The sequence below is a fragment of the Colobus angolensis genome, unplaced genomic scaffold, assembly GCF_000951035.1.
Source record: "Colobus angolensis palliatus isolate OR3802 unplaced genomic scaffold, Cang.pa_1.0 Scaffold95, whole genome shotgun sequence".
NCBI lineage: Eukaryota > Metazoa > Chordata > Mammalia > Primates > Cercopithecidae > Colobus > Colobus angolensis.
In genome coordinates this window covers 1,496,945-1,508,311 of record NW_012123487.1, presented here as the reverse complement: position 1 = coordinate 1,508,311, position 11,367 = coordinate 1,496,945, and the positions used below count along the sequence as shown (strand labels likewise).

Sequence of the window (11,367 nt, the reverse complement as noted above, 5' to 3'; positions counted from 1 at the left end):
GTTTGTGACCAACCTGGCCAACATGGTGAAACCCCATCTCTACTAAAAATACAAAATTAGCCAGGCATGGTGGTGCATGCCTGTAATCCCAGCCACTTGGGTGGTGGAAGCAGGAGAATCACTTGAACCTGGAAGGTGGAGGTTGCGGTGAGCCAAGCTCACATCATTGCACTCCAGCCTGGGTGACGAGAGCAAAACTCCATCTCAAAAAAAAAGAATATCTTTACTGACCTCTCTGATAAATTCAAATTCCCTATTATAAGTTTTTTGGTTTGTTTGTTTGTTTGTTTGAAGACAGGTCTTTGCTCTGTTCCCCAGGCTGAAGTGCAGTGGTGCAATCATAGCTCACTGCAGCCTCAATCTCCTGGGCTCAAGCAATCCTCCCACCTCAGCCTCCCAAGTAGCTGGGACTAAAGGTGCGTGCCACTGTATCAGGCTATTTTTTTTTTACTTTTAATAGAGATAAGGTCTCACTATGTTGCCCAGGCTGGTCTCTAACTCCTGAGCTCAAGCAATCCTCCCACATCAGCCTCCCACAGTGCTGGAATTTCAGGTGTGAGCCATAGCGCCTGGCATTTTATTTTATTTTATTTTTATAAACAAGGTCTCAGTCTGTCGCCTGGGCTAGAATGCAGTGATGCGATCATAGCACACTGCAGCCTCCAACTCCTGGGCTCAAGGGATCCTCCTGCCTCAGTCTCCTGAGTAGCTAGGCCTACAAGCATGTGCCACTAGGCCCAGATAATTTTTTTATGTTTTGTAGAGATGGAGTCTTGCTTTGTTACCCAGGCTGCTCTCGAAATCCTTGCCTCGAGCAGTCTTCCTGCTTCTGCCTCCCAAAATGCTGGGATTATAGGTGTGAGCCACTGCACCTGGCCTTCATTATGAGCTCTTAGGACACAATGTATCTCCCTTTGGTTACAGTTCCCACAGTGACAATTTTATACTTCTTTGGGTGACTCTTTAGTATCTATGTTCCCCAATAGACTGTAAGCTTCCTGAAGGTAAGTACCCTGTCTGTCATGGTCATCACTATGTCCCCTACCATGTGCCTAGCACATAATCAGCACTCAACAGATCCTTATTAAATTAATGAAAAACCAGCCTGGACAACATGGTGAAATCCCATCTTTACAAAACAACACAAAAACTAGCCGGGCATAGTGATGCACATCTGTAATCCCAGCTACTTGTGGGGCTGAGGCACAAGGATAACCTGAGCCAAGGAGGTTGAGGCTGCAGTGAGCCATGTTTGCATCAATGCTCTCAGCCTGGGTGACACAGCAAGACCCTGTCTAAATAAATAAATAAATAAATTGAAGAATGAGCAAATTTCACATACAACGCCTCAAAAGCAATCTTTATGCATAGGTTGCCAAGTCAAATGTCCATAGGGGCTGGTAACATAAATGTCATTGGGTAAGGAGTATTGGTAGTGAGTATAGGGGGTTACAGAAACAATAGATGTCTGTCTCCTAACACTGACCCAAATAAAACACCTGCAGTGGGATGGGGCACAGTGGCTCATGCCTGTAATCCCAGCACTTAATCAAGCAGATCACTTGAGCCCAGGAGTCTGAGACCAGCCTGGGCAACATGTTGAAACTCTGTCTCTACAAAAAACAAACAAAAGTCGGCATGGTGACACACACCTGTAGTCCCAGCTACTCTGGAGGCTTATGTGGGAGGATCACCTGCACCTGGGAGGTTGAGGCTGCAGGGAGCCATGATCACGCCATGCACTCCAGCCTGTGTGACAGAGTGAGACCCTGTCTCAAACAAACAACAACAACAAAACACCTGCAGTGAGGGGCTAGCATTGTCTGTCTCTCAGACAGGTAATTTCTCTCTCCTATATGTTTTGAAAAAACACAGCATTTAACTCAGAAATAAAATCCATTAAGTTCTTTGAATTCAAATAAATAGATACCTTTATTTGAACAAGAGAATGAAGGACTAGGAGAAAACCTACCTGGGTGAGGCAGCCAAATCCACGGTGCCTTGGTGGGGGCAGACAGTTCCTGGGGGATAACACTGAACCCCAAAAAGGCAGAAACGATCCACACACAGGCCACTGGGATCAGCACCTGAGCGGCGAGACTGAGGAAAGAATTCCTCCCCCAGAACCTTCTGAGCCACCCTTGGAGGGTTAGACAGAAGCCAAAAGGTAGGGGATGGAGTGAGCACTCCAGGCCAGCCCTTCTGACCTCTACTGCCCTGTCCAGACCCACACATACCGAGAGGAGCCGGAAGGCAGGGAGAGGAGTGTGAGTTGATGAAGCTGAAGCTCGCCTCCAAGGGCACACATGAAACTGGCAGGAGCCCAGGTGTTGAGAACAGACCACCATGAGCAGGATAACCCTAAGAGAGAGAATGTTTTAGGAGCAAGAGGCATTGGGTATCCTGAGGGATGGGAAATGAGGTGGGGGTAGGCAGAATACCATAAAAGGGGGGGGTGGTCCCAGAGAAAGAAACTCCCATGGAAGGAATAGGAAGTCACCTTAGGGGACAGCAGAAAACAGTGTGAAAGTCAAGGAGACCAGATGAATCTAGGGAAAGTCTTGGATTCCAAATATAAAATATGTCCCTATTCCAGTCGCTGCTGAATCTGATAGGACCAGCAGCTCTGCCCTCCCCTAGTCCTCCCATACACCCCCACTGGGCACCATCCCATGCCTCTCAGGACTCACGTACAGCAAGGCCAACCCCCAGTGAGCGGAGCAGAACTGGGCTACCTCCCTGTGGGCAGAAAGCCCTGCCACAACCAGGCTGGGAGCCAGCACCAGGGGCCCACAGTGAGGGAACACGCGGCCAGGACTCCCCAACAGCCCCATCGTGCCCTGCAGCAGCCCAGATACCACCACTGCCCCGGACACCTGGTAGAAGAGAGGAGAGGTTGGAGAGAAAACATTTGTTCAATCAAACTGGCCTCAGCCTGGTCTTCCTAATTCTAGGTATGGGTTCCTCCCCCAACTCCTTTCCAGGAGCATCTCAGTCTCTGCATAATGGAAACAAGAGCTCCCCGAAGCCTGGCACCACCCTTATCCCTTCTCACCTCCAGACACCCACCTCCTGGAGAGAAGTGTTCCAGTGCCGCTGGCCATGGCAGCTAGGTTCCCTACACAGGTGCATCATGAGGGAGGCTAGGAAAAGTTTGGGGCATGGAGAAGAGAAAGATGAATGGGATGGAGACCCCCTACAGTGCCTCACAGTCTCACCACTGCCCAATCTCAATCCTGCACCCACCTACACCTGCACACTCAGATGAGAACCCAGCCCCCACCCTTACCCCTTGCCCTTGTTCTGTGCTCACAGTTTCCAGGTGTCTGGATGGCCAGAGGTAGCTTCTGGCTGGTCAGCACCAGAGCAGGGATAAGGAACTCTAAGGATGGAGCCTGGACAAGAGGCAGCCTGTAGGAACAGCAGCCCCAGCAGATCTGGAAATATGTGGCAGCCAACAAGGCTCCCCCAAACCTCTCCCACCCTCCAGGACTCTGCCCCCTTTCTCCAGGGAGGTTCCTCTCACCTGCTGCCCATCCAAGTTTGCAGGATGGTAGACACACCACATGAAAAGAAGCTGGAGGCCAGGAGCTGAGAAGGGGAGTAAGAGAGTCCTCCTGGGGAGAGACTGCAAAGCAGGAGCAGGTGGGAGACACAGAGCAGAGAAGCCATGACCAAGACATGCTGCAGGTGGAGGAATGGGGAGGGCAGTCTTCAGAGAAGTGGAAATACCTGCAATACTTCCAGAGGCTTTCACATCTACACCTACTTCCCCACACACACCATCAGGCAGCAGCACCAACTCCTGCACCTCTGCCTCCTACCTGCAGAGCCAGAAGACAGCTGAGGCCCCAGGGCAGAGATCCACACAGAGGGTCCCAAGAGTGGGTGGAGGGATTCTGGGGAGCAGGTGGAGGCAGGGGAGCCAGGGCATCCTGGGAGCCCACTGATCGGAGTTGGCTGGGATTGGAGGGTGATCGGCTCATGCTGCCCTGCCTCTCGCTTTGTCTTGGCTGCCTGGGACCAGAGTTAAGCAGAGAGTAAGAGGTCAGAGTTTGGGTGAAGCCTGGGGTGGGGAGAAGGTGGGGACAGGGTGGGGGTGTCAATGAAGCGGAGCAAAGGTATAAGGAATTTGGGGCAGGGCACCGCCTTTTCACCTTTGCCCAGCTGTTGTGCAAATTCCATTAGCCATTAACTGGGGAGCTGAGTTCTGGGGCCCTCCTCCGAGAATCTTCTTCCAGATTTCCTGCCCCTAGACCAGGCTGTAGAGAGTAGGATAGGAAGGGTGGGGAGGAGAGGAGCTCTTCAAAATAATCTGGGGAAATTTTGCAGACTTTATTCCCTCCCATTTAAAACCATCACTATTTGATCCACAGTCCTCGCCCCTTGCAGTACCAAGGCCCCTGGACTACTTCAAAATGAAACTTGTGGGGTGAGTGTGGTGGCTCATGCCTGTAATCCCAACACTTTGGGAGGCCAAACTGGGTGTATCACTTGAGGTCAGGAGTTCAAGACCAGCCTGGCAACATGGTGAAACCATCTCTACTAAAAATACAAAACTTAGCTGGATGTGGTGGCACATGCCTGTAATCCTACCTACTCGGGAGGCTGAGGCACAAGAATTGCTTGAACCGAGAAGGCAGAGGTCTCAGTGAGCTGAGACCACAGCACTGCACTCCAGCCTGGGTGACAGAGGAAGACTGTGTCGATAAAAAAAGAAAACAAGAGGGCCGGGTGCGGTGGCTCAAGCCTGTAATCCCAGCACTTTGGGAGGCCGAGATGGGCGAATCATGAGGTCAGGAGATCGAGACCATCCTGGCTAACATGGTGAAACCCCGTCTCTACTAAAAACTACAAAAAACTAGCCGGGTGAGGTGGCGGGCGCCTGTAGTCCCAGCTACTCAGGAGGCTGAGGCAGGAGAATGGCGTAAACCCGGGAGGCGGAGCTTGCAGTGAGCTGAGATGCGGCCACTGCACTCCAGCCCGGGTGACAGAGCGAGACTCCGTCTTAAAAAAAAAAAAGAAAAAAAAGAAAAGAAACTTGTGGATAATATATCCTACATCACATGTGACAACCACAACTACCTGAAACGTACTCACTATAAAGAATAAAATTTATAGTAACATGTATTTCATTATGTGAAGGCTTAAGCACAACTAAACCAGAAGACAATAAAGTACAATGAAGTAGTCCAATCCCACACCCTATGAGAATCGCTGTGGTTGCAACAGCTGCAATGCCAGCTGATATTGCTGCTTTATTGGTGACTCTGATGTTGTAACCCGATTTTCCAAAATGCAAACAAACTCTTGGTTAAAAGGTGCCAAGCAAAACAAAGTCGTTTTAATTTACATGGGAATGAATTCCTAGCAAACCGAGTCTTTTCAGAATGCTACAAACACTATTTCACGTTTACATGTGCACAGATAGTTCTAGGCTCAGATAAATAGGGTTTTCATATACATAAAGCTGGTCATTCAAAAGTTGTCTTGGGAATTCTTCACAGTAAGGGAAGTCCCAGCATTTCAGGATGTCTAGCGTCCCGCCCAGGTTGATGAAATGCCAGTAGCATTCCCTCGAATCCTTTTGACAATGAAAAAATGACCCATAAATTTCCAAAATGCTCCCTAGGGGGCAGAACCACCTCTTCCAAGAAGGATCCTCAGCAGTCCCAAATACCCTCAGCCAAGCTGTCCAGACTGTTTTCCTTCTTCCAGTGATGACCCAGCCTTGGAGTTCTTCAAGTTCTTGGAATTGTTAAGCACCATGTGACCATCACCATGTGTCAGGAGAGAGAAGCGTCCTGGTGGCTTGCCCTCAGGAGCTCACAAGGCTCTGCTGGATACAAGGCCTGGCCCCTCTCCATGAGATGTGCTTCGGGACCCACAAGGAGAGTGCTCACCCAGAACAAGTGACAGACGGCCAACTCAGGCACAGGACAGTCACCCTTTGTGTCCCATGGCACCCCAAGTTGAGCAGTACTAAGGGCCCAGGGTCCTAGGAGCAGGAACAAAGTTGGAAATGGGAGGCTATGCCTATCAAACGACAGGAAAGTCCTAAGATGAGGCTGAGAAAAGAGTTTGTGAGATGACAGGATCAGGAAGCAGGGAGGCTTGGAAGGCAGATACAGGGAGGAAAGATCTTCAAGGGCTGCCGCAGAAGGAAAAGTCCAGGCCATGCAACTGAAACTGTTTATTGAAACCTCAGTTCTACAAAAGCGTGAAAAACCCTGATACAAAGCAGTGGCCAGAGAGGCCTGGGAAGAGAACACCCGGGAGAGGAACCGGAAGAGAAGGGAACCTAGGAGCAGGACACTAAGAGAAGACTGGAAGACAAAAGGTCAGGGTTGAAGGTCCCAGCAGTCCTTGGCTCCATTAGACTAAAGCTAAAGAATGGGAGTGAAAAGGTTCCCTGCCTCACCCAGCAGCTCCCACCTGACCCCATCAATCCCTGGCTCTTCTGCTTCAGGGACATTCACACGGGCCCATGCCAACATATCCTTTCTCCTCTCACCCCACTTCCCTTATCTCCCACCTATACCCTTCCATCCTAGGGAACTTAAAAGTAAAAGTCTAGAAAATCCCAGGGAGGCAGAGAGGGGCTTCTCCTGTGTCCATCTGGGACATGTCCCTGGTCACCAAGCGGAAGTTCTCCCTGGCACCATCACTGTCCTGGCCAAGCAGCCAGCCACTGAGATCTAGGAGTGAATGACCTTCAGTCCTTCTGCCCCACCACCCTGTAAGCTCCCACCCAGGAGGACAAGGGACCTGCCAAGGACCTAGAGAGGCAGACAGGTTCTAAATCAAGCTTTGCTCCTCCAGGTTCTCAGAAACTCCCAAACCCTCTTAATGCATTCCTCGCAGGCCTACCTAGCCTGGGAAAATGAAAGACTTGAGGCGAGCCAGCTCCATGACACTGAAAAGGGAACATTGCTGAGGCTGAGGAAGTGACGGGGGCACTGGGCTCCAAGGCCAGTGGGGAGCCAGGCCATAGGTATGGTACCAGGGGTTGGACAGCACAGTGGGGACTGTATGGTTGGGGTGGTGGCAGGCATGGCAGGTTGGGGAGTCTCTCTGGAGCTTCTGGCAAAGGTGGCAGTTACGAAGAGTGGGAGGGGCAGGGGGATCTGGGGGAGGCAATGGTGGAGGAGTCAGTGAGGCCAGAAGACTGCCCCAGAGTGACCGCAGCCCTGTGCTGCCTTTCAGGCAGCTGGAGACATTAGCGGGAGACAGCAGGCATTGTGGCACAGAAGGTATGCAGGGCTCCAGGAGGCAATGGGAGGTCAGTCCAAGGTCAGGCGGCCCAGGTGCAGGGGTGCAGGACAGCCCCAATGACTGATGTATTATGGCCACCGATGCCACAGCCAGGGCCACGCTGCTCACATATGCCACAGCTAACAGGCAGGACAGCTGCAGGAGAGGAGGTAAAAAAGAAGGATTCTGTCTTTAACACATTCACCCCTTGTCTCTAGAAACTTGTGTTCCAGCTAGAGGTCTCTATAGCCATTTATACCCCACTCTGCCCATCTATTCCCAACCCCGTATCCTGGGCTTTTCAGCAATCACTTCACACCATCCCACCCTACACACCGGCCTGCTCAAGCTCCCTATCCTTCCGAGCCTCTCCTCACCTTTACCAGCCGCTGGCAGAGGGAGCCCAGGGCCAACTGCCAGGTTGGCTGCTCCAGCAGCACACACAGGTCTGTGTAGGTGTACCAGCCTCGCCGCTGTCCCTGCTGCTCAGCCACACTGGGGGAAGTGGAGAATGACAGAGTATGCAACTGTCCTACAGCCAGCCCAGTGGCATCCTCATACCACTCAGGACTCACCAGGAAACACTGGGAAGCTTGTTAAACCCAGATTCCTAGGCTATCTGCTGATCAGAAACTAAGGGTGAGACCAAGACCTATATTTTATTTTTATTTATTTATTTTGTTAAGACAGGATCTTGCTGTCTTCCAGGCTGGAGTGCAGTAGTGCAATCATAGCTCACTGCAGACTTGACGTCCTGGACTCAAGTGATCCTCTCATCTCAGCCTCTTGAGTAGCTGGGATTATGGGTGTACACCACTACAACTGGCTAATATTTTTTTCTGGTAGGGTCAGGCGTCTTGCTATATTGCCCAGCCTGGTCTCAAACTCCTGGGCTCAACCAATCCTCCTGCCTCGCCCTCCCAGAGTGCTAGGATTACAGACCTAACTACCATACCCACCCAAGACATGTATTTTAAATAAGCTGACAACCACTGTCTTGGCAATTCTCTTTCTTGTCTCCTCCCTCCCCCAGTTATAGACTCTCATCTCTAGCTCCTACGGCTGAGGCCTCAGTCCCCAAATCCCTTGAGCTCTTCTTCCCAACTCCGAGAACCTACCAGCTCTCCAACCAGCTCAGCACCTCAAAGATCTCCCGAGGGTCAGTGTAGAGATGCCAATCCTGTGAGTAAGGAGAGAGGACATCAAAACAGACTTGGATGAGCCACAGTCATTTAATAGTAAGAGCCATAGCAAGAACTACAACCGCCACTATAGCTAATGCATATTTGGCACTTACCATGTGCCAGAGACTGTCTCAAAAGCTTTTACACATTAATTCATTGAATCACCACGTGCCTGGTTTCACATTATACCCTCCACTAAGGAAGAGCGGAGAAAATGACCCTGAGAATGGTCCGTGCCCACAAGGAGCTAAACATCTAGGGGGAGAGAAAGTATGGACACAAATACTCAGAACCCAATAGGATAAACTCTGACTCAGAGTGTACCCTGTGGGGCCCTGGAGGAACAGAGGTGAGGAAATGTTCCGCTCCTGGCCTCGCTGCTCTAGGAATCTCCAAAACCTGTGGTTAGTACTGAAGAGATAAGAAAGGAAGACACTAACACAAAAGCACAGGAGAACAGAAAGAGAAATGATGAACCAACAGAAGACTGAGAGAGAACAAAGGACTAAAGGATGATTAAAGACAGGCCAGGGAAATTGAACAAGAGAGAGAACACAGCTACTCACCATGGCACTCAGGAAGCCCCTCTCCAAGGCATTGAGAGTGGGCACGGCCACACCCCCAGCAGCTCCCCATTCATCATTGAAGACCTCCTCCTCCTCCCCTTCATCATAGAGGTACTTACTGGCCACCATCTGCAGAGGAACCAGAAGTGGTGGAGCAGAATTCACAGCAAGCTCCTGGCTCTCTAGGGAGATGGGGAGGGGGTGTCTTACCATGGAGATCAGGAACAAGTCAGAGGATGACACGTGCTGCAGGTAGTCTGGGTTTCGGTGGCGGAGCCGTTCAATGTACACCAGAGCCAGCATCATAGCACACGGGGAGATACATGCCTCCCTGGGTGGTAGAAAGGATCACTAATTAAACCCAAGGGTCCTTCAGCTCTTGCAAGTCTTATGGTGCTTCCTCCTGTCTTTACCTCTTATCTTTGGGAAAAAAAACTATTCTTGGCTGGGCACGGTGGCTCATGCCTATAATCCCAGCACTTTGGAAAACCAAGGTGGGTGGATCATTTGAGGCCAGGAGTTCGACACCAGCCTGGCCAACATGGTGAAACCCCATCTCTACTAAAAATACAAAAATTAGCCAAGGGCGGTAGCATGTGCCTGTAGTCCCAGCTACTGGGGAGGTTGTGGCACAAGAATCACTGGAACCCAGGAGGTGGAGATTGCGGTGAGCCGAGGTTGTGCCACTGCACTCCAGCCTGGGTGACAGAGCGAGACTATCTCAAAAAGAGAGAAAAGAAAAGAAAGAAAAAATGATTCCCCTTTCTCTAGGGCCCAAATACTCTTATCTTATTCTCAATTCCAGGCTCACCGGGACACATGAGCTACGTATTTCTTCTGGAGTCGGCGAATAGGGCTGGGGGCTGCCTTCTGGAGCAGTTCCACAGCAATGTCTGCAAGGGACACAAGGAAGGCCGAGTGAGCAAACAAGCACCCATCCACAACACACCAGTCCCCACTGCTAGCAGAAGAGCCAGATCTATATTTTCTGAGGCCTTGGGGACAGGACCATAGTAACAAAATAGAGATCAAATTCTCTTACACTGAGACAAAAAGCCCATTCCAAGTTTGAATTTCAGCTCATTCTAACAGGAAAGCTTATTGCTCTGTCACGGGAAACTATCCAGATTTGTCTACCACTGCTATTCATCTGTGGCATAAACATCCCTTGTTTATTTGGGAAACATATGATAGATATCCTTGGAAAATTAAGTTTTCAATATATAAATCAAGAGTGATTTATATAGACATATGTGGCAGCAATGTTTTTTATTCATTTGGGCTAATAAGAATGAGAAATGCAAACTGCGCTCTTGAACCAAGTACCAACAAGCTAGCAATGAAGAGACAGTGCAGCCACGGGGCAAACCTCGAGTCATTTTAGTGGCTGATGACAACCCCATTTTCATGCTTCTCACTTGTCCAGTCACAAAACACTGCCTAACCTGCCACCGGGCTGGAGAGCTCCTCCAGGCTACAGTCGGCTTCCCAGTCCCAGCCATAGTAGAGCCTCCTTCGGATCCGGGCACTCAGCTTCTGGTGTCCTGGGAGGAACTGGAACAGGGCAGGGGCAGCGGAGGGTGAAGGGCAGGGAAAGGTATGATGCAGCTCCTGGCTCCGGGCTGGAAGGCGGTGCAGGGCACAGTCCGGCCTCGCTTGCCAGGGGGCCCGTGGCTTAGCCAGACCGGCGTTCTGTCAATCGTTTGCCAATGGCAGCCTGGTCCACAGAGGGAGGAATACCCTCACCCCCATCGAGGGCTCCCTGGGAGAAGTTCTCCGAGAAGGGCCCTCGTGTGGCCACCCCTACCCCCATTCCTATACTCCGCGACTCTCCCTCCGGGCCCAAGCGGCTGCGGCCTCGAGGAGGCACTGCTCGAGCAGCTGCCGCCCAATCCCGGCACAGCAGTCAGGAGAGCTCGCGGCGTCGCTCGGGCCCGGAGGGCCGCGCCGAGAGGCCGGGGAAGGGGCGGGCCGCCCACTCACCGTGAAGTCCTGGAAGCCAGCGAGGGAGAAGGTGCCTTCTTCGTCCAGCAGGAGCCCGGTCAGGTCCATCGCACCGCCAGTCGCCGCCCTGCGAAGGTGAACGGAAGGAAACGAGTTGTAGGGGGCTCGCGGAGCTGTCTTTGCCCGCCTGTCCACCTGCCCGCCTGCCTCCCGGGGCTGGCCGCCGCCCTCGCCCTCGCAGCTCCCTCCCCGGACAGCGGAAGGCGAGGCCCGGGCTGGCGGGCGCCTGCCCGCGTTCCGCCCGGGGCTGGCCGCCGCCCTCGCCCTCGCAGCTCCCTCCCCGGACAGCGGAAGGCGAGGCCCGGGCTGGCGGGCGCCTCTTCCTGTTCCGCCCCGGGCTTGGCGCGGCGCGAGGCCCT

The 11,367-nt window shown here is 52.0% G+C and overlaps 2 protein-coding genes across 6 annotated transcripts in view; both read right to left on the bottom strand.

Annotated features, from left to right (window-relative positions):
* SLC23A3 (solute carrier family 23, member 3) overlaps positions 1-4,089 on the bottom strand; it is an 8,975-nt gene extending 4,886 nt beyond the window's left edge. Inside the window, exons 1-7 of one of the 3 annotated variants that reach the window (XM_011932231.1) lie at positions 3,825-4,089; positions 3,527-3,684; positions 3,290-3,411; positions 3,070-3,143; positions 2,695-2,876; positions 2,238-2,361; positions 1,973-2,087 (exon numbers count right to left, since the gene is read on the bottom strand). In XM_011932231.1, the coding sequence (XP_011787621.1) occupies positions 1,973-2,087; positions 2,238-2,361; positions 2,695-2,876; positions 3,070-3,143; positions 3,290-3,411; positions 3,527-3,684; positions 3,825-3,986 (937 nt within the window). In that variant the 5' untranslated portion in view covers positions 3,987-4,089. The remainder of the gene's footprint in view (positions 1-1,972; positions 2,088-2,237; positions 2,362-2,694; positions 2,877-3,069; positions 3,144-3,289; positions 3,412-3,526; positions 3,685-3,824) is intronic. The other 2 variants (XM_011932232.1, XM_011932233.1) reach the window with 2 other exon arrangements.
* A 2,089-nt stretch (positions 4,090-6,178) lies between these two features.
* CNPPD1 (cyclin Pas1/PHO80 domain containing 1) lies at positions 6,179-11,215 on the bottom strand. 3 transcript variants are annotated; one of them, XM_011932225.1, is made up of 9 exons: positions 10,988-11,215; positions 10,450-10,558; positions 9,816-9,897; positions 9,215-9,335; positions 9,005-9,133; positions 8,373-8,434; positions 7,632-7,749; positions 6,876-7,410; positions 6,179-6,257 (listed from the first exon to the last, which is right to left on the bottom strand). In XM_011932225.1, exons 1-9 carry the CDS (start codon positions 11,054-11,056, stop codon positions 6,211-6,213), a joined length of 1,272 nt encoding a protein of 423 aa, XP_011787615.1. In that variant the 5' UTR covers positions 11,057-11,215; the 3' UTR covers positions 6,179-6,210. The 3 variants fall into 3 exon arrangements, with proteins under 3 accessions (XP_011787615.1, XP_011787617.1, XP_011787614.1); XM_011932227.1 differs by having other exon boundaries at positions 6,179-7,410; XM_011932224.1 differs by having other exon boundaries at positions 6,179-7,410; positions 9,005-9,335; positions 10,988-11,207.
* Positions 11,216-11,367: the final 152 nt, after the last annotated feature.

Coding starts and splice junctions, on each gene's coding strand:
- CNPPD1 (XM_011932224.1), bottom strand. CDS start 11,056: ATGGACCTGACCGGGCTCCTGCTGGACGAAGAAGGCACCTTCTCCCTC. Junction 9,336..9,815: donor TACGTAGCTCATGTGTCCCG/GTGAGCCTGGAA, acceptor TCTACCACCCAG/GGAGGCATGTATCTCCCCGT. Junction 8,435..9,004: donor GGGGCTTCCTGAGTGCCATG/GTGAGTAGCTGT, acceptor CCTTACTCACAG/GATTGGCATCTCTACACTGA.